At 41.7% G+C, this 24,016-nt stretch overlaps 1 protein-coding gene across 1 annotated transcript in view; it reads left to right on the top strand.

Annotated features, from left to right (window-relative positions):
* Positions 1–3,417: 3,417 nt before the first annotated feature.
* LOC311126891 (protein MTSS 1-like) overlaps positions 3,418–24,016 on the top strand; it is a gene marked incomplete at both ends in the record, with an annotated part of 47,602 nt that continues 27,003 nt past the window's right edge. The window contains 3 exons of the mRNA XM_084158583.1: positions 3,418–3,489; positions 9,340–9,401; positions 11,559–11,632. Of these exons, the coding sequence (XP_084014709.1) occupies positions 3,418–3,489; positions 9,340–9,401; positions 11,559–11,632 (208 nt within the window). The remainder of the gene's footprint in view (positions 3,490–9,339; positions 9,402–11,558; positions 11,633–24,016) is intronic.

Raw genomic sequence — 24,016 nt, 5'->3', positions numbered from 1 at the left:
TCCCCAAAACAAGTGTCAATATTGGACTATAAATTGTGCCTTTCTGTATTGTACTTATGCTAAAATGTTTATTCTATTCTACTGAGCCGTTTACTTTATGTTCGTATCGTTGTTGCATTGTCGAGGACGAACCTGCAAGTAAGCATTTCGTTGGACGGTGCATGTATTCCATGTGTATCCTGTACATACAGTGGGACTAATAAAACTTGAAACTTGATGGAAATAGTGTTACTAGAATAACCACTAGGTGGACATAGCTGCATTGGTTATACAGTACAGTACAGTACATTTCAACATAAATAGGATAGTGAAAACATTGCCCATCTTGGTAAGGGGTTAATGAGGCCTGGTTAACTTTGTGCCAATTTACTATGATAAAGTATTATGGCTACAAAGGAGATGGAATTATATATATTGACATACTTTCTCTCCCTGTCCCTAACCTGTAGCTATCCCTTCTCACATTTTCCTCTTGATCTGCTCATCATCATCTATTTGTTATACTCGCTCTCCAATCTCAAAAGAATAACATGCATTAATACCATCGCTGCATAGGCTTCACATTGTTTAGGTTACAGTATTACAAGTATAAGTGATCACATATTTCAAATGAGCCTACTAGTTTTACAAATTAAAGTGAGGGAAAAAAGTATTTGATCCCCTGCTGATTTTGTACGTTTGCCCACTGACAAAGAAATGATCAGTCTATAATTTTAATGGTAGGTTTATTTGAACAGTGAGAGACAGAATAACAATAAAAAAATACAGAAAAACGCATGTCAAAATTTTTTTATAAGGGAAATAAGTATTTGACCCCTTCTCAATCAGAAAGATTTCTGGCTCCCAGGTGTCTTTTATACAGGTAACGAGCTGAGATTAGGAGCACACTCTTAAAGGGAGTGCTCCTAATCTCAGCTTGTTACCTGTATAAAAGACACCTGTCCACAGAAGCAATCAATCAATCAGATTCCAAACTCTCCACAATGGCCAAGACCAAAGAGCTCTCCAACGATGTCAGGGACAAGATTGTAGAGCTACACAAGGCTGAAATGGGCTACAAGACCATCGCCAAGCAGCTTGGTGAGAAGGTGACAACAGTTGGTGCGATTATTCGCAAATGGAAGAAACACAAAATAACTGTCAATCTCCCTCGGCCTGGGGCTCCATGCAAGATCTCACCTTGTGGAGTTGCAATGATCATGAGAACGGTGAGGAATCAGCCCAGAACTACACAGGAGGATCTTGTCAATGATCTCAAGGCAGCTGGGACCATAGTCACCAAGAAAACAATTGGTAACACACTACGCCGTGAAGGACTGAAATCCTGCAGCGCCCGCAAGGTCCCCCTGCTCAAGAAAGCACATATACAGGCTCGTCTGAAGTTTGCCAATGAACATCTGGATGATTCAGAGGAGAACTGGGTGAAAGTGTTGTGGTCAGATGAGACCAAAATGGAGCTCTTTGGCATCAACTCAACTCGCCGTGTTTGGAGGAGGAGGAATGCTGCCTATGACCCCAAGAACACCATCCCCACCGTCAAACATGGAGGTGGAAACATTATGCTTTGGGGGTGTTTTTCTGCTAAGGGGACAGGACAACTTCACCGCATCAAAGGGACGATGGACGGTGCCGTGTACCGTCAAATCTTGGGTGAGAACCTCCTTCCCTCAGCCAGGGCATTGAAAATGGGTCATGGATGGGTATTCCAGCATGACAATGACCCAAAACACACGGCCAAGGTAACAAAGGAGTGGCTCAAGAAGAAGCACATTAAGGTCCTGGAGTGGCCTAGCCAGTCTCCAGACCTTAATCCCATAGAAAATCTGTGGAGGGAGCTGAAGGTTCGAGTTGCCAAACGTCAGCCTCGAAACCTTAATGACTTGGAGAAGATCTGAAAAGAGGAGTGGGACAAAATCCCTCCTGAGATGTGTGCAAACCTGGTGGCCAACTACAAGAAATGTCTGACCTCTGTGATTGCCAACAAGGGTTCTGCCACCAAGTACTAAGTCATGTTTTGCAGAGGGGTCAAATACTTATTTCCCTCATTAAAATGCAAATGAATTTATAACATTTTTGACATGCGTTTTTAGATTTTAGATTGAGATTTTAGTCATTTAGCAGACGCTCTTATCCACAGCGACTTACAGGAGCAATTAGGGTTAAGTGCCTTGCTCAAGGGCACATCGACAGATTTTTCACCTAGTCGGCTCGGGGATTAGAACCAGCGACCTTTTCTGGATTTTGTTGTTGTTATTCTGTCTCTCACTGTTCAAATAAACCTACCATTAAAATTATAGACTGATCATGTCTTTGTCAGTGGGCAAATGTACAAAATCAGCAGGGGATCAAATACTTTTTTCCCTCACTGTAGGCTGCTGACAATGGCTAGAGGTTTATGGCTCTGTTTGACAGAGTTGTCTCTGGCTCAATCACAATACACATAGTTGTTGGACATGATGTAGACCAGGGTTCCCCCCAAGTATTCTGAGCATATATATATATATATATATATATATATATATATATATATATATATATATATTATTGTTGGACATAAAAGACAGTAAAAACACCAGCAAATCAGCTCCAAGTGATTTTAATTTCAGCAATCTGTTCCAAAGTATTCCCACTCATAATAGAGAGATATATGTGATTGTATACAAATGTAAGCAAAGTTTGAAATGATTATGTTTTAGTCAAATATTATATATGTTTGGGCTTCTTGCAGTCAATTTGCAGTCTACAAATGATTTGTAATTATGTTCCGGCCCCCTGATCATCTGCTCAAGAAAAAATCGTCCCAAGGCTTAATCTACTTCATGATCCCTGATGTAGGCAGGCCTACTGTGCGTTTATGATATGTGAAATCTAAATGTCACATGACATCTAAGGATTAGGCCTACTGTATAAAATATGATATCATTTTTTTAAAATCCATAGGCCTACAGTAGCCTAGTACTAGCCTCAAAAGGAGGGGCGACGCGGGCGCGCGCTCAAGATTTGCATGCTCGCGCGCATGGGTAAAACACTTGCAGTTCGCATGTCAGCTGTGGCAAGAAACTTCATGAAACCTCGACTATGCCGTGATAGTAGTCGAATTGTTTTCGTTTTTATCACACGTTTTTAAACAACTAGTATATTCTCTAGGATTTCATATTTGTATTCTTCTTTCAGTATGGTCTTAAACGCAAAAACATGGAATGTATGTCTGTGTGGAAACTAACGTGGGGTTTAAATCTCACCGCTGTTTTGCTTTCCATCGTTCGGGAGTGCTGCATACAGGATACTGCAGCAAGTCTTTGAAAGGATATTTGCCCTTAAAAGAGACTTTACCATTGAGTTTCTTTTTTCAGTCAGTATTGGAGGACAGAATACACATTTTTACTACAGTTTTGGCGAGATAATACATTGCTGAAAATGGAGACTGTCATTGAAAGAGAATGCAGTGCGCTCGGAGGACTTTTTCAAACAGTGATAGGCGACATGAAGGTAACACCTCGGGGACTAATTCATTAATTGTGTATTTTAATATTTATTTAGGCTTCGTAGGGTATTGTTTCTTTTTTATTTTCTATAGAATAATACGTTTTGTTGATATGGCAGTAGGTGCCCTTATATGTTTATACCTAATCGATGTTACATTGACTGTGATAGACAAAGGGCATGCAATTACATTTGATGTTGTAGAATACCATAACAATTCAGAGTGGCAGTCTGTCAAATTATTGTGTACAGCCTAGGCTACATGCATTGCTCATTTTACATTTAGGCTAGCTACTAAATTGCATATAATAGAGGTCCGCACGGTGGGTGTGTTCTGATTTATTGATAACAAACGGGTGCATATAAAAGGCTAAATGATCCAGGATATGGATTAGAATATAATGTTCTAAAACCACGTCAATCAAGTAGCAGTAAATGCATGTCCTGTAGGTTTCCCCTTGACTTTTGTTCTGGGGAGAGCAAGAAAATGTGTCACTGTTGAGATGTGGAACTCATTTAAGCTACGCATCAGTTTTATTTTGCTTTCTCATAAACTCAACAGTTGGAAATGAAAGAAATACTATTTTTGCCACAATGTCATCTCAGAAGGAAGCATGACAATTTGTATTTTCTATGCTTAGCCTATTAAGCAGTGATGTATTTTAGTGTGTGCATATTGTCGCGCGCGCCTCCAGTCTGGCCGAAAGTGGTGGAGCGCCTATTCACACCTGTTCACCTGTTCCTCTGACAACGGAATGCGGTGAAATGGTGGCAGGTGACTTCAAACGGGTGTGAACTGTGAAGGTTTGTCCTTTAGCTGTGGCTGAGCACAACAGAGAGCCACCCATTTTGGGGTTTGTGGTGGACAGTAACAGTGTGTGGGTAAAATCAGAGGTGAAGCCAAGCCCTATGTGTTGTGATAATTGCGTTGTTTGCTCTATAACCGGTTAATTCACAAGCCTTGTGACCGTGATATATAGGCGTAAAGGCCGAGACAATAACAAGACACAGTGGCAGAATAAATTCAACCACACCTTTGTTTTATCACAAAACCGGATAGCAACCTCTGTCAAGTGAAGTCCACAAAGCATATTGCATGTACAGTAACAGATAGTTACATGACCTACAGCATGGTCAAGCAAGTTAATGTTTCCGACATTTTCGGACTACTAAACAACTATTGATTTAGAAGCACTGAGAGTTACCACAAGTCGCAAAGAAACAGGAGCTGCCTCAACTATTCCAGCACCATTTCAACTTCAACATTTCAACATCATCAAATCACCTCTGCTTAGTCTAATACAGTGACAACTAAAAGATACCAAAAACGATTTAGTCCAATCAACGAAAGCTAAATATGATGTGGCTGTCCATGTTTCTGATTTCTCTGTGCGTGCATGTGTGTGAGTGCGTGTTCGTGCAAGTAGAAAAACATGTTGACTCACCCTACTTGTAGAGAAACGCCAATGCCATCCTTCTCTCTTTCATGTTGATGAAACAGTCTATCACTCTGTCATACAGTACACGCTTTAATTTTTTGTTGTCCTAGGCTACCTGGCTAAAATGCTTGCTCGCTAGCCTACCTTCCATTCATGGGCAACGTTAGCTAGTTAACATTAGCCTTCTACATCAAGCTACATGTTGAACTTCCATCCTCTCAGGCCAGGGGCACAACAATGTATGAATTAATGGTTGGATCAGAATCACCATTATAATCATTGGGCAGTACGGAGAATTAAGTAAAACCAAAAAAAGTCAAAATCCCTATCTCCATCCATGGGTAATTTAGGAAAGGGCCAATTTGAGCTAGCTGGCTATCTAGCCACCAGAGGACAACAACACAACAAGATGCAACAATTCAAGTTTTTTGTCAATGGAATTTGATAGGAGTGATGCCAAATCCAAACTGGCTTCCCTTTACACTTTTTTTTGGTGTGCCAGGACCATTCACAGTTGAGCTCGCTCAGTTTAGTTCAACGGTGAATGGCTAATTTTGTATATTTTTTTTTGTCAAGGGAGGCCAGATGCTCGCTGGCTTCCCTTCCCTTCAATGCTACTGGCGGCAACAATGTCTTACTCAATTGGACCAGACAGCATCAGATAGATGGCCTACACATAGAGAGACAGAGGGGTGCTATTTCGCTTGCTCGGATGCTTTCTCCGGTGAGATAGCCACTTGCGAATTGAAGGAAAATTATGAAACACAGAGAGACTAAAGATAATTGTATTTTATTCCATTTTTTTGGGGAAGCCTGGATTCCCTTGGCATCCATGAATACACGCTACTGGTGGTGGATAAATGTTTGATGTAGAAGAATATAGTTTTTTAGATTGAGATTCCAACCAAATGAAAACCATGATGTCCATGATCTGGTTTGAGAAACTTTTGCAAAGCCATGTGATTAAGTCCACTTAACAAAACATTTATTCTGAGAAATAAAGGGACAGACATTCAAAAAATAGGCTACTTTTGTAGATTCTGATGGCAACAAATGCTTTCCAATGGTCTAACATTAGGCAGAAATATGTTCATTCATGATAGCCTTCTACAGCCATTTCAGACATAGGTTTCTCTGGACCTGTGTAATAAGCCATGTTTGTAGGTGAAGGGCTTTTCCAAAGGGCACCATGAATTTCACTCTTGTCTGCTGGCTGTTGTGTATATTTGTGTGGGTGGGGATATTTGCTCGCCAATGTTTGTGCTTAAATTGAATCAGCGTGCTGGTTGGTGTGCGTGTGTGTGTGTGTTTGTGTGTGTGTTAATGCAAAATTCATTTATATACTGTTAACACATCCCTTATTGTGTAAGCAGACATATTACCATTCATCTGTTTATCTGGAACCAATCCTCCATGCCTTTCCTGAGCTCCAAGTGTTCTTTAAACTGAGTAAAAATACTGCAGTATGAATGTCAAAAATCATGTAATTCAGTTGTAATTGAATCATTTCAGAATTTGTATGAACTAAAGGATCTATAAAGGTTTACTTTTAGGTTTTATTTGTGAGTTAAGCTACTTCATGGATCTGTTTTCTGGACACAAATTAAGCCTAGTCCTGGACTAAAACACATAGGCTACTCAATGGAGAGTCTAGGACTCTGCTTAATACTGTATGTGTCTGGGAAACCAGCCCATAATGCTTTATTGTTTACATCATTTAGCAGACGCTCTTATCCAGAGCGACTTACAGTTAGTGAATACATTATTATTTTTTGTAATACTGGCCCCCTGTGGGAATCAAACCCACAACCCTGGCATTGCAAACGCCATTCCCTCCCCTACCTGGACGACGCTGGGCCAATTATGCTCTGCCCCATGGGTCTCCCAGTCGGCAACGAAGGGGCCTGGATTCGAACCAGGATCTCTAGTGGCACAGCTAGCACTGCAATGCAGTGCCTTAGACCACTGCGCCACATGTATACATGTTTGAGCACCATTACATTATTAATATGTTGGCTTGAGGTTGAAGGTAATGCTATTGAGAGCATTGGATGTAGGCCTACTTTGGTTTATTAATCAGTATTTATATTAAATCAGAGTGGGCCATCACTCTGGCTAAAATAATCCTCTCACTGGGGGGTTGGGGTGAAATTACTAGATGAACCATAGAACTGAAATTGATGGAAAAGATAACCAGATGCAAAGTAGAGCTCTAGGGTTTATCACCATAAATTGATGGATCCATGAGAAGTCTTGTTGAATATAGAGCCATGTTCTTCCTACCCATTTCATTTCTGAGATGAGCACCATGCATTAGAATTGCCTGAGTCAAAGCCTGATATTTTTGTTTGCATGATTCAATGCATTTAAATTAACTGCATTTATTCAGTCATTGCATTGAATCTGAAATGCCATTTACGATGTTAAAATGATGATCTCTCAATAGGAAATCAACACATAGAAGCCATATAAGTGAGTGGCATGGTGAATTCCTGCAGTGTATATTTCATATTATTCCTCACCCAGTGATGTAAATGATCTTGGCGGGTGCCAGGGAGATTGAAGTGCAGCGTCATTGCCTCAATCGTGTTGTCACGGTAACCAATGTGGAGGACTAGTGCTGTGGATGTACAAAAGGGGCTCAGTGAGGCACTGAGAGACGGCAGACGTCACACATATTCCTCCTCTCAGGGGCACTAATCAATCATTCAAGAAATATCACTTTGACAACAACAAGTCTGACAGTGTGCTATCTGGTTAACCCCACTGCCCCGTAATCTGATTGTTCGGCCCCATTATCAACTCATGGTTGTGAGCCTTTGCTATCACAGTAAAAAGGTCTACAGTATATATTACCTACTGTATTTTCTATGTTCAAAACAATAGGGATGGGGGCAGTTATTTGAATTGAATAGTCTATTCAGAGAATAAAGAGTGGAGGAAATTGAGCTGGAATTGAATTGACCCACCTAAGTGGTTTAACCCCTGTCTGTCTTCCTGTGCAGATCTCTTCATCAGTCATGGACACACTTATGCACACACACACCTCTAAGAAGACACTTGTGTTTGTCCACTCAGCGAACATGTCACTCCCAGATAGAGGTCGTTCCCTGTTGATTGCCACAGTCTCTAGCCTTCCAGCTGTGGTGAGGCCTTGTTAGCTTGACTCAGACTGCCCTGGTGACAGATGTTTCCTGCATGGCCCCCAGACCATAGCTGGCTAGCTACCACTCTGGCCTTTCACCACCACAGCCCTGAATTTAGACGTTAGAGGCCTGGGAGGGGAGGACAAGGAGCTTCAACCAGAGGCCAACAGGTATTTAGACAGGCAGGCTAACCTACAGTCACCTGCTTCTCTGTGATGGAGAAAAAACAAAGAGTAGTGTCAGTTCTATATGGTACATTTCAGGTCCCGTGTGGCTCAGTTGGTATAGCATGGCGCTTGCAACGCCTGGGTTGTGGGTTCGAACATGTATGCACTCTACTGTACGTCGCCCTGGATAAGAGTGTCTGCTAGAAATGACTAAAATGTCATGTAAAATGTTTAGGGCGGCAGGTAGCCTAGCGGTTAAGAGCGCTGGGCCAATAACTGAAAGGTTGCTGGTTTGAATCCCTGAGTCAACTAGGTGAAAAATCTGTCGATGTTCCCTGAGCAAGGCACTTAACCCTAATTGGTCCTGATAGTGGCTCTGGATAAGAGTGTCTTCTAAATGACAAAAATTTGCAATGTTCATGCGTCTCACACTGAATAAGCCTTCAAGGTCTTAGCACTAGCAGCAAAGGCAACTCTCACTCAATCGATGGGATTCTTATGATGTTTGAAGTCTATTTAAGCAATGAGGCCTGAGGGGGTGTGGTATATGACCAATATACCACGGCTAAGGGCTGTTCATAAGCACAACGCAACGCATAGTGCCTGGGTACAGCCCTTAGCCGTGGTATATTGGCCATATACCACAAACCCCAGAGGTGCGTTATTACTATTATAAACTGGTAACCAATGTAATTGGTATACGGTCTGATATACCACGGCTTTCAGACAATCAGCATTCAGGGCTCGAACAACCCGGTTTATAATCCACTTTTTAGAACTCTTTGGTTTACTGTAGTTCAACTTTGCTCATGGTAGCCTACTTTCTCAACAGATATACCGCATTGCAGTATTGGGACTTTGAATTGAACCCAATTTGATCCTAACTGAATGCATAATGCCTGTGGGCTATTGTTTACATACAGTGAAAGTGAGAGTGGGGTCTACAATCTCAGTATGGGTGTATGGATTTACTTTATTGATCTCTCCCATTGTTGCTCTTGTATATCTGAGATTTATCAGACATGAGCTTGCGGACATGTTGCATTATAAATGTGTTTGTGTGTGTACGCCTCATCCTCACACTTTCTCCTTTTATCTCCTCAGAGCAGTTACCCAGTGTGGGATGACTTCATCAGCAAGGCCGGGAAGCTACAATCACAGCTCAGGTAAACAAACAAACAAACAAACAAAACAAACAAAAAATACTTACTGCACGTCTCTACACACACGCACACTCCATTTACCCAACCTCATCAAAAAAACAATTCCTCTTCTTCTTCTTGTTCCTCGTTACCGGTGTAGGATTTCACACACACCCCGCCCTGGTCTTGTCAGCATGTTTCTGGATCACAGTTGTACACAGCTGAAGGTCATGAGTGAAGGGAGATAAAAAGAGGAAAACTCTATTAACCTTTCATCAACTGAGATGAACGATCAAATCATAAACTCATTATCTCAGCACGGTAGATCAGCGCAGTGCGCCAGAAGCTTTTATTTTAGGCCAAGGGTTATACTGGGTTAACCCGCTGAAAAACATCTCTACTTCCTTGTCCCGCTGTGGTTTGTGGGAAAAAAAGTGTTCCTGAGAAATCCTGCCACTGATGTGACAGAAGCCAGCTGGAAATGTCCTCCTCCTAGCCTCTTGGCCTTTTTCTCATTTAACAAGTCTTCTTGCATCCATAGCTCTATATTCTCACCCTTACTCTCCACAGGTAAAGCAAAACATGCAAACATTACAAACAGCACATGCATTTTTCTAATTTTCTAGTTGAATATTCTTCAGCTCTTTCTCACCACATGGTAAATGGTGTGTCTACAATAGCATGTGTGTGTGAAGCCATGTTTTTCATCTGTGTACTGCACTGTGCATGTACGTGCTTATGCGACATACACCTCTGCGATCTAGAACAGTAGCAGTGGCACGGTGCACCAACTACATGCGAAAGGGAGTGAGTTCCGGAGTGCCAAAGGGCAGATACCCATACCCTCTGCAGTGCCAATTGTGTGCAACCTAGTCTGGGTGTTTTCCTAACACCATTTTAAAGGAGAATTTTGCTTTTTTTAAACGGCATGTTATAGAAGGGTCTAGACCCCTTTTTTAGCGATTCACTTCCTCATCCTCTTTGTGCAGTACGGGGGCTCTGAAATAAAACATGAATAAATGATCCGAAAACAGCCAAGTAAGTCCTTTTAGAGCCCCCATACTGCACAACAAGGATTAGGAAGTGAATCGCTGGTTGGGGTAAGTTTCTCAAAAACAAGTTAAATTGCTAAAAAAGTGTCTGGACCCTTCAAGAACCTTCCATTTACATCCAAAATAGAAATTGGGTGTAAAAAAGCAAAATTCTCCTTTAAATAGCTCATCTGAATTTAGAGTAGACATGCCCACTCTTCTGCTTTAAATAACTAAGAATGCATGCATCCACTTAGCCTTGTGTTTTTCTGGCCTCAAATGAATAGTCGTTACTTCATTAAGAATAAGAGAAAAGCAACCTTTCGATTGCAAATTGTACAAAAGAGTACCATCATGCAGCATGTGTCTAAATTGCATTTCCTAACCTGAGATTATTTATGACATCAAATTGGTTGATAATGTCTACCTACTGAATTCAATTTCAGCTCAGTTTCTTGTCAACAAAGGTCAGTCTCTATTTTATACAATTCCAGGGAGGGCTGGAACAGACAATTTAGTAATGGATTTGTTTCTCTGGCTGCATGGTAATCTCAAAATGCAGAAATGCAAGGTAAAAAAAAAAAGCCAGATTAAATCAACCGTGACCCGTTTATCCATACCTTTTTACCCCCATGCAGTGTGGTTGCTTATGGTTACCACCTAAGGGGGTTTGAAATTGTGTAAATATAGGGATGGTTGAAGGTTAACATTTTCATATTGTTGGATGGTGAATACTCATGAAGGAAATGCAAAAGATGTGAATCTAGTTGGATGCAACCCCAGTCTTTCCCCAAATTCAATTTCCATGCAGGGTGCAAAGGCCCCTAAAGCAACATCCATCCGCCATCCTGGCCCTCTGGCATCAAATTGTCAATTGAAACCAATAGAAGCCTATAACTCTTTTAGGTGGGGGGCAACAGAGCTAGATGGAGGGACCCACCTCACCTATACAATTGTAGGGGAAACACTGACCCAACCATGACCAGAATACTAACTCTGTCCTCCCCTTTCCCAAAGCATATGGGGCTACTAGTGAAGTGATTCAAACCATGGTAGATATGGGTGTTGTATGCTTATGTTGTACATACTGTATGTTCTGCTGCCAATAATAATCAGAATGGTCACCAGCTGTGTCTTTCTCGTCTCCCAGGACGACAGTTGTCGCGGTAGCCGCCTTCCTGGACGCCTTTCAGAAAGTGGCTGATCTGGCAACCGGCAGCAGAGGTAAGCAGATGTACCTCATAGTTGGGGGGCTATGAAGTGCGTGTGTGGGTGTGTGTGTGGTTTGGAGGACGAATGACAGTGGGTTATTGTAGGGGCTGGTAGTGATGGTAAGGACAAATATTGACAGAGGAAATCACGTTTTCTCCTGGTTGCCATTGTAGTCTTTCATGTTCTATACATGTATAAGAGTCTGGTTGTCTTAATCATTTAGAATGATTTACAAAGATCCACATCACAATAATGTATCTGCCCCTCTTTAGCCAGCTCTCTGCTTAGCCTTTCATTTGGACTTCAAAGAGCCACTAATAGTAATGCTCACTCACCCTCCTGTTAACTTCTAACCTCTAACCTGGCTTTCTGGCAGACACTTGAGCCTTGAGGTGTCCACCTCATTGATGGATGCATGTACAGTATATTCATATCTTGGAAACTATGTTTTCTACATAGTGTGTTCATCAACAAACAGCAAAATGTAAACATAACTGGAGCTGCCTTGTCATTTCTGAAGGCATAATACTACCTAACTGGCGATGTGGGGAATATTTTTGCCATACACACTTATATGTGGTAATAGTGAGTCTATTACATTTATGACAGCCTTACGAATGCTATATGAATGTCTTCTGAAGGAGTAGTCTCCCTCACCCTCAACAATCGGAACTGTCAATGTAATACAACGTCATGCTTCCATCAGCAGGATTTGTGGTCCTAATGTTGTTGACAGAGTGGTTGTAACATGCAGGAAGAGAGGGTTTGTGGTTAGGTTGGGGTTGGTCTGTCTGCCCACTACAGAGCGCTGTCATGGTCACGGACTGTCACAGGGACAGAGCGAGCCACAACCAGGCATTCACTCATCGCTTGGCTAATTTAAGGGTTAGTAGGTCAGTGGAGCTTTGTCATGTAATGTGAGGGGTGTCACATCTTAAAGTGGTTCCTAGAACTGTCATGTTCCCTCAAACACTTTAAGTGTTTCAAGTGTAAACATGAGAAGATGGTTCAAATACACGACCACACCTTCCTGGGCGGTTGAACCATGAACTGTGGTTGTTGTCGCTTCAGTGACGGTGCAGGTTTGTTTTGTGACTACTTTTATGTGGTGGGTTTACAGTTGAAGTTCACAGGGAGTGCATGTCCTGAATAGAATGGACTTCCTTTGGAGACTTTTGTCACTTGAAGTGGTAAGGTGTGATACATGGCAGTGGACAGAGGGAAGTGAGAACGGTGACCTCCTTTCTACTCCTCCTTTTTCCCCTCCTTTCTCTGTCAGAGTCAAGGCTGTTTCAATAACATTTAGGCTCCTACCCACAGTGATTTCCAAGGTTTTAGGACATAACAAAGGAAACCCATAGGCCTTTATTATCAATATGTCAAATGTAAGCGAAAAAGCAGAATTTCTAATCTCCTTTGGCTTTCATTATAAAACCCCTCTGATTCTTCAGGAATATGATCTCATCCCTTCCAATCCAAATACATGCTTTTCAATACCTGAGTAATGACATATTGTAATGCCACACGCTTTTATTCAGTCCTATAATGGCTATTGGATCTGGCTGCCATAGATTTAGTTCAATCTTACGTACTGTAAGGTACATAACCCTATTTATACATTTCCGCATATTTATATCCTCTGCTGTATATTATCGCAGCTTGACAGTCAGACACTCACAACTCAAAGGCCACAGTGGGAGGCCTTTCAACACAAAGGATGAAAGGTCAAAATCTGACAATACCTTTCAACTGTGTAGGTGTATGGGAATATCAACCCAACACAGGGAGGAGTCACAGTGGAAATAGCAACCAGTGCTAAATAAAAGCATTTTCTTATTCTGAGCACCGCAATCCAGTTTGTCTATGTCATTTCTTAAACCAGGTAGAAAGTGTGTAGAAATGATAATGAACTTCCATTTTTAAATAGTTTAATCTTTGAACAATATTTCTTCAATCACATTATTTTCAATATAGAGCTATTAGCAGCACTATTTTGATTGATTTTGTGGTCTTAAACCAGTGAGTTTATTAACATTCTTTATAAAGAATATGGGCAAAAATATATTATTGACAGCGAAAGAGGTGGGAATGTTGTTCGCTTGTCATATAATTGCTACATTTAATATCAATATAGCATTAAACATAGTTTTCCAGATTGTATTTTGGCAATTATTTTTCGTGATGCGAGTGTTGGGTCGCAACTGAGACAACCTGGTTCAATTTGGGTCCCGAGGCAAAACCAGTTGAGAACCACAGGCCTAGGAGAGGAGGTTGAAGAATGAGATTGTCTGCCACAGCGTATGTATGTTTACAGATGTTTTTGTTGTACGATAGGGCCGTCTTTGCTTCATGTCAACGTACATTGTCATATAGACATGAAAACGTCATTATGGGAGGTTCCATAGTTAGCCACACTGCACCGTTATTAGCCATTGGCTGTCTTTGTGTGCGAGTCCCTAGACAGGAGAGATTGACTGAGTGTAGGGAGGGCCATTTAAAATGGAGGACACCTAAAATAGCAGAGCTTTGCCCTCCTTTTCTTCTTCTCTTTCATTACTCGGTCTGACTGCCTGGGTGTGGTGTGAGACAGGCCGTATGATGACCATATATGGTCAGGTCCCAACACAATGTCCAGTCGGTTTTGTTTATGCGACACACAAGGCCACGAATGTTTGTCTCTTTTGTGCCCTTTGTTTGTGCATTGTGTGTCTTTTGTTCCAATACGTGCTACATACAGTATTATCCACTTACGCAGTCGCACAGCCTTTGAGTAACTATAAGGTTCCTAAAGGATAGGCCTACAATTGTCAGTGCACCGCCCAGATTGTTTGAACTAGCAACTAAGACAGTCACACTACTCCAGTCCACACCCCTATCCTTTATCCTTAATCCAGGATAAACACTATGCTATAACCCCACCTCATTTTCATATTAATCTGCGTCTCAAAGAGGCTGTCACGAACCGGTGGCCATATGTGATTGGCTCCTGTCCTGTCCTGTCCTTCCACACAGCAGCTAGTCACAGCCAGACCGGTGCTCATGGCAACAAGTATGGAAATCAGGAGGGCTGGTCTCACCTCTGGAGCCATGCTGCAGGAGTCCTTAGCAGCTCAGCAGTGGGAGACGGCATAAGCAATAGACAGGAGTAGACCATTATGAAGAGCAGTGCATGATATTAGTGTGTGATGACACCTGACATAGGACTTTGTTAATGTTGATGAACCCTTGTTCAGTGTGATGGAAATGTGATTTCAATTTCCAATGGATATGAACACAGTACAGTCTCAATGAGGTTTGCTTGTGTCAGATCATGTGATCAGCCCTTTGTGTTAATTAATGGACATTTGGCACTCAACTCTATGGCTAAATGCACCATAGAACTAGAAATTACAGAACAGTCATCACTGCCAAAAGCAAGTGTTAAACACGTTTGCTACTCTAGCACACTCACATTGATATTTCAGTTTGTATGCAACAAGCATTCAACAGCTAAATCCGTCCTACTTCCTCTGACACAGCACCGTTAATGTCTTTATATGAAAACCAGGAGACGCACTCATTCTGCCTACTCTATTTCTACATCCAGCACCTATTTGCTATGTATTGTGTGGCTGTGGTTGCCATGGCACCCCACTGCCAGGAAGGATTCCTTTCTTTAAGAGCTCGGAGTGTTGTGGCAGATGTCAGCAACTCTTCTGTGTTGCCTTTGAGAGAATTAGATCCTGCAGGTAAAAAGGGCTAGCCTGGTCCCAGATCTTTTTGTGCTGCCTTGACAGCTCACTCACGTGACAGTGAGTATAGGAGTTGTCAAGACAGTACAAATACAGTGGCGTAGTGCAGTTTCGCGGGGCCCCCCACAAGGTCCGAGCAAGGCCCCCCATGGGGCAGAGAGAAAAATGTGCAGTATTATAGCTTAACTCATGCTACAGTATTTTACATATTTTGCCATGAGGCTGAGAGAAAATGTTGCTGTTTTAGAGCTTAGGGATTCTTGAAAGACGGGACAATCTAAACTTTTTTCCCACAAATATTTGTCTTAATATTAACCCAAACATGTATATATATTTTGATAGACCAAAGCATCAGCTTTCAAACCATGTAAAGGAACAACCTTCTATTTTTCTTTATTTTATAAAATACAAGTAAATTGATTTTTGTCAGCTCCATCAGACACCATGAAAGGCATTTCATTTTTATAATTATTGTCCAACAAGTATTTAAAGGCCTTAATTGTTTAATTCTAACATTAGATTATTCAAATAAGTAATTCAAATCTCCAAACTTATTTTTGTTTTGTTTTATAGCACTATTATAAGCTCCAGGGCAAATTAGATTTAGAACATAAAACAACATTTATAAAGCAAACATTATCCCTTAGCACAGCAAATTGTTTAAGCATATGTGCAGAACAGTTATTACAATATTTGTTCAGAATATGAAAGAAAATATATTGACTCCATCAGTGACGCAGTTGACAAGATCTGACGGAGTTGACAACATACTCAAAACAGACATTCTTGCCTCTAAAAGTAAAAGTTCAATACAAACATTTGTAAAATATGGAAAATGATTAATTTGAAAATCCCCAATAAAAACAACAGTTGACCAAATCTCCAGACACATCTTTTAGGAATCACAGTTTTGAGATACATATTCTTTAAAGTCACAAAGGGCTATTGCAAGAAACTACATAAGATCATTTTTCAGTTAATATCCATTATTGCCCGTTTTATTTATTTGTATACAATTTTTGGGAGTTTGAAAATGGGATCCTTTGTTTCCCCTAAATGTACATTTTATAAAGCAACAAAATCCATAATTTTCAACTATAAAAAGAAAGTTTCCCTGCCAGACAAGGATTGTCCCGACTTTCAAGAATCTCGTAGGTAATTTCCTGCTATTCTAGCTTTGGGGGTTGGGGGCCGCCAAAGCTCGTGGGCCCCCACCTTGCGGGGGCTGTAGGGGTGTGTGCTACGCCAGTGCACAAACAGATCCAGGACCAGGGTCAGAAAGAGCCTGAATGTAGGTGACAGGTGAAAGGGTATGATGATTCACTAAGATATACTGTAAAATCAAGGGGTATGGAGAAATTACTGTTGTAGCAGGACTTGCATTAACGTCACATGCAGTGGCTAAATTTGGAGGGAATGGAGTTCCACTTAGGTTTAGAGACGACTGTTAAAAATGGTCATTGAAAAACAAGTCCTACTGAGAATATGAAAATATGAAAATTTGAATATCCACATCAAACCATATGCTAGGCCCCAATTGATGATTGTAAAATGTACTACAACATACATAAAACTTTACGTCAGATGATATGTAGTGATTATATAGATCAATTGGTGGCCCACGGTTTCAAAACCGACCCATGAGCCGATTTGATGTGGCCGGCCAAGGCCTTTTTGTTTATATCCCTTGGAGAACATGCAAGTGGGCAGATCACTAGAGGATGCAGCAGTGAGTGGTCCCCACACAGACAGAAGGACAGGCATGCCAGTCAGGGGGAAAGGCCTCAGTGCCATCAACTGTACAGATGGACTCCTTTGGCAGCTTCTGCTTTTATGATCTCATCTCTGCTAAAGGGAGTAATCATATTTACTGCATTGCGCAAGACAGGGCATTTTTATTATCTAAAGGGGTTGATTTGTTGAATTGTTTGTGCAAAGATAGCACCAATTATTTTCCAAAAGAAATATAACAAAAAGGGTTGATCAAAAGGTTTACTATAATACCAAAGGCTTACTAAGGGAATGCCTGAGACCTAAAGGTAAAATGTAAGTCGAGGCAACTTCATGTTCTAGCTTTGCTTTGTTTTTGTTAGGTTATTTTATATCAGTGCAACTTTTGAACTGGTAAATCGCATACCAGTAAATCACATTTTGTGGGTTGCTTTTGCTGAATCCACTTCCTTAGTAGCTAGCAGTGGTGGAAAAAGTATCCAATTGTCATACTTGAGTAAAAGTAAAGATACCGTAATAGAAAATGACTCAAGTAAAAGTGAAAGTCACCCAGTAAAATCCCACTTGAGTAAAAGTCTAAAAGTATTTGGTTTTAAATATACTTAAGTATCAAAAGTAAATGTAGTTGCTAAAATATAATTAAGTATCAAAAGTAAATGTATAAATCATTTCAAATTCCTTTAATTAAGCAAACCATTTTCTTGTTTTCTTTTAAATTTACGGATAGCCAGGGGCATGCTCCAACACTCAGACATAATTTACAAATAATGATCAGAGGCAGTAGGGATAACCAGGGATGTTCTCTTGATAAGTGTGTGAATTAGACCATTTTCCTGTCCTGCTAAACATTCAAAATGTAACGAGTACTTTTGGGTGTCAGGGAAAATGTATGGAGAAAAAGTACATCATTTTCTTTAGAAATGTGGTGAAGTAAAAGTTGTCAAAAATATAAATAGTAAAGTAAAGTACAGATACCCCAAAAAACAACTTAAGTAGTACTTTACACCACTGGTAGCTAGGTCTGTTAGACAGAGACTTGCCTGGTACTTTGGCCACTGTCCAATTTTAACAACAGTCAATGCCAACGAATCCAGCAGCACCCTCAAAGTAAACCTCCCAAAAGTCCCCGCAGTCTCTTTTTCTAAGCCCACAGCTTCGCCTCAAACCTTTGTAGCTTTACGAAGCTCTACTCCCGTCCCGCCCACCACTACCCCGTGGGTGAAATCTACAGCAAAGAGGCTGTTTCTTCCTAATAATTCTGCATGAGTTGTTTACCACAAGGTCATAAAATATTAAATTAGAGAAACCTCAGTAGATTATATTAGATAATTAAGTAATGGTTGAGGGATAAATCCTAGGCGTTGCACTCGACCTACAAGTGTATTCTCCCTGCAGTTCACTGAAAAGTCGGTTTGTGGCAATGGTGTGGCCAGGTCTCTTCCTGTTGCGTGCCTAAACTGCCCTATAATGTCATGGCTGGCTCGTTCCCCCCTGAACCCATGTCCAATAAGGTACTCTGGGAAATACGAGACCGCTATGTGTCTACTCTACTCTCAACTCAGTGGCCACGTTCCAACAACTTATATATCCTCCTAACTTTGTCTCCTCTCCTTCAGTGCCACTGATCTGAAAGGACTTGTTCCAAACGGTATCAAATGTCCTCCTACCTTTGTCTCCTATCCTCTACTGCCACTGATCTGAAAGGACTTGTTCCAAACAGTCTCAAATATCCTCCTTCCGTCATCTCCTCTCCTTCACACCTACTGATCTGAAAGGACTTGATAGGTGAAAGCATCAAGGAGGAATCATATTCCATGCATTCACATGTCAGAGGCCACAAAGGAAAGGAGATGAGGAAAGAAAGAAAGTGTGTACCAATGTGTGTGGTCTGGCTGAGTTAATAGGTCAACGATCCCCACCTGTCCCTCTCCATATAGATTATACTGCCATTAATTGAGAGTGTAATAATATAATTACAAGCGGGCTGACATGGTATAATCTGACAGGCAGCATAGCAAAAGCCAGCAGAGTTACTGACATCACTGTGCACTTGATCCACTGTTAGTATGTTTGGAGGAGAGGGAATGTGCTCTGCCTCTCTAGATGCATACATGAAATGCCTCCCGCAGATTCAGTGCTATGTGTATGATGCAATTTACCTGGTTGGCTAGGCTAGTAGAAGGAGTGATGGTAGTGGAGATCTGAGGCATAAAGAACAAGTATTCTCAGACTGCCTGTGATGTGTGAAGTGGTCATTGGTAGCCTATATGAAGGATAGGAGTGTTGACATAAACCCATAGCTTATGGCACCATATGATATACTGTAAGAGGGTGGCATAACAAGTCCTGTGTTGCACACTCTGTCTCTCTCTCGCTCTCATCTATGCATGCATTTAGCCCAATCCGGTTGTTATCATTCAATACCCTGAATTGTGACACCCCCAAACATGTTGCTATCTAATTCCCTTGCAAGCAGTGTGTCACGCCCTGACTTATGGGACTCTAGTATGTTGAGTCAGGGTGTGGAGTTCTATGTTGTATTTTCTATGTTCTCAGTCTAGGTGTTGTATTTCTATGTTTGGCCGGGTGTGATTCCCAATCAGAGACAGCTGTCGCTCGTTGTCTCTGATTGGGGATCATACTTAGGCAGCCTGTTTGCATTCATTAGTTGTGGGATCTTGTTCCGTGTGTAGGCTTGTTTTGTGTTTAGCCTGAGGACTTCACGTTACGTTGGTTTGTTGTTTTGTTTGTGTGTTTATCGTTGAAATAAACATGTACGCATTTCATGCTGCGCCTTGGTCTGACCCATCCTTAAACTAACGTGACACAGTGTGTGATTTTGGTAGCTGGCGAAGCACGCTCAACATATGTAACAAAACAGCGACTGTTATTCTTTGTAAACAAGCCGTTAGTGAAAATAGCTGAACACCTCAACTATTCACATTGCCCTTTCTCCTGTAGCGTGTTTGACTATGTTCTCCCCCAGCTGACCGTACAGCCAGAGTACATGAATGAATTATTGAGTAGAATCACCCAGCAGGTGAGTCTCTGTGTTCTTTCATGTGCTTCACAACGCCCTCCCGTTTAATTAGTTATGAAGCCCTGCTCGTCTCTGCTTGTTAGCGTGAATCAAACAGCATAATGTACCGCCCTTGCGTCTGTTGATAACTACTTTATTGAGGGTAATTGTACTTACTATGACTGTGATATGTGGTTGTCTCACCTAGCTATCTTAAGTCGCTCTGAATTAAAGCATCTGCTAAATGACTAAAATTGTAATGTTAAAATGTTGGTCTGTTATCAAGGCCCAGTATAGCCCGGTACCTGTAGCCACAATGGAGTAGATGGTAGAAGTTGGTGATAGAACTGGTCCAGGGTCAGATATTATATTTAGGTTCCTAATGTTTGAGGTTAAGGTTGGGGGTAGGGGAATCTGATCCTTGATCTGTGGTTAGAGGTATAGATGTATGGGGAGCTCCATATCATGGTAATGAAAGAGGGAAGCACATTCCCCCAAACATGCCAACCTCTACAAGCCCTTACAATCACCATTGGCACTTGTCATGAAATGTGCAGCCCACATTTTCAGATACTACTACTTGTCTATTGTTTGTTGTCTGAAGCATGTAGTCACACAAAGTAGTAATCTACATGTGGAGTCCTATTGTGAAACAGCCCACAGAGAGGTGAGATGCCAGAGGATCCTAAGGGAAAGCTTAGTGGTCACCAGGGGAGCAGAGCATTTGGGAGCAGAGCATTTTGTAAATGTTGAACAAGTCTTCAATAATTCACACTCATATCATGCTGCAAGACTGACTCACAAAGACTCACAAAGACTCACAAAGCAGTAGTGGACTTGTTGGCCTTCTTGTTTTGCTAGTTTGTGACTTTTGAGTTGCGGGATGAAAAATAAAAAGTGATGTTGAATTTAGGTCAAAACAAAGTTGATAGTAGGTCACTGATCTCTTGATTGACTCCCAGTTTTACAAATATTTTTGCTATAACATGTTTTCATTGAACGGGAACTGGATGCACTGCTATCCAATGAACATAGTGCTTGGGTGGCGTGTAAAAGAGAGAGGCTACCCTCTACCTCAGAAACATTATGTTCCATTTATAATATGTGGGATTCGCATCCCACATTGGGACAGTTTACAGTAAACTCAGTACAGTGTTTGTGTTAACTCTCACGGGGTACCATTTCCTTGAATGCACTGTTGTTGTCTCACATTAGCCTAAATGCACAATGTGCCTAGAACACTGCTTCATAGCATTTAAAAATTAGAGTACCTCAGGGAGGGACACAGTTACTGTATGGGAGGGGGTAAGGTTGTCTGACGACCTTTTCTCAGTGCTTTGTTGCACACCACAGTACAGTCGTGTTCAAAAGTTTTGAGAATGACACAAATACTAATTTTCACAAAGTCTGCTGCCTCAGTTTTGATTATGTCTATTTGCATATACTCCAGAATGTCATGAAGAGTGATCAGATGAATTGCAATTCCTTGCAAAGTCCCTCTTTGCCATGAAAATGAACTTAATCCCCAAAAAACATTTCCACTGCATTTCAGCCCTGCCATAAAAGGACCAGCTGCCATCATGTCAGTGATTCTCTCATTAACACAGGTGAAAGTGTTGACGAGGACAAGGCTGGAGATCACTCTGTCATGCTGATTGAGTTAGAATAACAGACTGGAAGATTTAAAAGGAGGGTGGTGCTTGAAATCATTGTTCTTCCTCTGTTAACCATGGTTACCTGCAAGGAAACACGTGCCGTCATCATTGCTTTGCACAAAAAGGGCTTCACAGGCAAGGATATTGCTTCTAGTAAGAGTGCACCTAAATCAACCATTTATCGGATCATCAAGAACTTCAAGAAGAGAGGTTCAATTGTTGTGAAGAAGGCGCTAGCCCAAGAAAGCCCAGCAAGCGCCAGGACCGTCTCCTAAAGTTGATTCAGCTGCGGGAATCGGGGCACCACCAGTGCAGAGCTTGCTCAGGAATGGCAGCAGGAAGGTGTGAGTGCATCTGCACGAACAGTGAGGCGAAGACTTTTGGAGGATGGCCTGGTGTCAAGAAGGGCAGCAAAGAAGCCACTTCTCTCCAAGAAAAACATCAGGGACAGACTGATATTCTGCAAAAGGTACAGGGATTGGACTGCTGAGGACTGGGGTAAAGTCATTTTCTCTGATGAATCCCCTTTCCGATTGTTTGGGGCATCCGGGAAAACACCTTGTCCGGAGAAGACAAGGTGAGCGCTACCATCAGTCCTGTGTCATGCCAACAGTAAAGCATCCTGAGACCATTCATGTGTGGGGTTGCTTCTCAGCCAAGGGAGTGGGCTCACTCACAATTTTGCCTAAGAACACAGCCATGAATAAAGAATGGTACCAACACATCCTCCGAGAGCAACTTCTCTAAGTACAGTTTGGTGACGACCAATGCCTTTTCCAGCATGATGGAGCACCTTGCCATAAGGCAAAAGTGATAACTAAGTGGCTCGGGGAACAAAACATCGACATTTTGGGTCCATGGCCAGGAAACTCCCCAGACCTTAATCCCATTGAGAACTTGTGGTCGATCCTCAAGAGGCGGGTGGACAAACAAAAACCCACAAATTCTGACAAACTCCAAGCATTGATTATGCAAGAATGGGCTGCCATCAGTCAGGATGTGGCCCAGAAGTTAATTGACAGCATGCCAGGGCGGATTGCAGAGGTCTTGAAAAAGAAGGGTCAACAATGCAAATATTGACTCTTTGCATAAACTTAATGGAATTGTCAATAAAAGCCTTTGACACTTATGGAATGCTTGTAATTATACTTCAGTATACCATAGTAACATCTGACAAAAATATTTCATAACACTGAAGCAGCGAACTTTGTGAAGACCAATACATGTGTCATTCTCAAAACTTTTGACCACGACTGTACATAATAATTAAACCATTTACTACTTTTGTGGTACTTGGCGCACGAACAGCACACACCTCGTCTGACACAATTTCCACAAACAGCACCACGCTTTTACAGCTCAGGAGAAGACCCAGATGCAGACAGTTCGAAGTAACAAAAGTTTATTACAAAAACAGGGGGCAGGCAAACGACAGGTCTAGGGTAGGCAGAGGTCAGTAATCCAGAGCAGAGTCCGAAAGGTACAGAACAGCAGGCAGGCTCAGGGCAGGCAGAGGTCAGTGATCCTGGGCATTGTCACAAGGTACAGAACGGCAGGCAGGCTCAGGGTCAGGGCAGGCAGAATGGTCAAAACCGGGAAAATTCGAAAACAGGGACTAGAGAAAAAAACAGGAGTAGAGGAAACCCGCTAGTAGGCTTGACAAGACAAGACGAACTGGCAACAGACAAACAGAGAACACAGGTATAAATGCACTGGGGATAATGGGGAAGATGGGTGACACCTGGAGGGGGGTAGAGACAAGCACAAAGACAGGTGAAACAGATCAGGTTGTGACACACTCACATGTTGCAAGCCTTCAGGCAGCTAGATAGAGAGAGCATGATTCTATAGATACTGCAGATTGCCCTAGATCCAAGATATACTAGATAGCTATACTAGATGCTATCAGCAGATCAAAGCCATACGTTTGGCAGTAGACGGCCAAACAGAGAGTGGAGCGGTGCCCAAAGCAGCCTCTGTGTGGTAAACATAATGCAACGGTAATATGAATCACGGTGTTAGCACAGGCCTCCCAGTCAGTTTTGTGTGTGTGTGTGTGTGTGTTTGTGTGTGTGTTCATATTGTTGTGGAAAATTTGATCCATAGATTAAGGCAGAGACTATTTAATGATCTAATAGAAAAATATTTAATACAAGCACAGGGAAGAACTCAAAGAATAAATGGTTACATGTCCCTTATACTGTACAGTGGGAGGTGATAGTACAATCATATTGTTTACACAACAGTTATTTCAATACAA

This window comes from Coregonus lavaretus, assembly GCF_964263955.1.
Source record: "Coregonus lavaretus genome assembly, chromosome: 3".
Lineage (NCBI taxonomy): Eukaryota > Metazoa > Chordata > Actinopteri > Salmoniformes > Salmonidae > Coregonus > Coregonus lavaretus.
The sequence above is the reverse complement of the archived record's forward strand: the minus strand, read 5'-3'. Positions and strand labels throughout refer to the sequence as shown.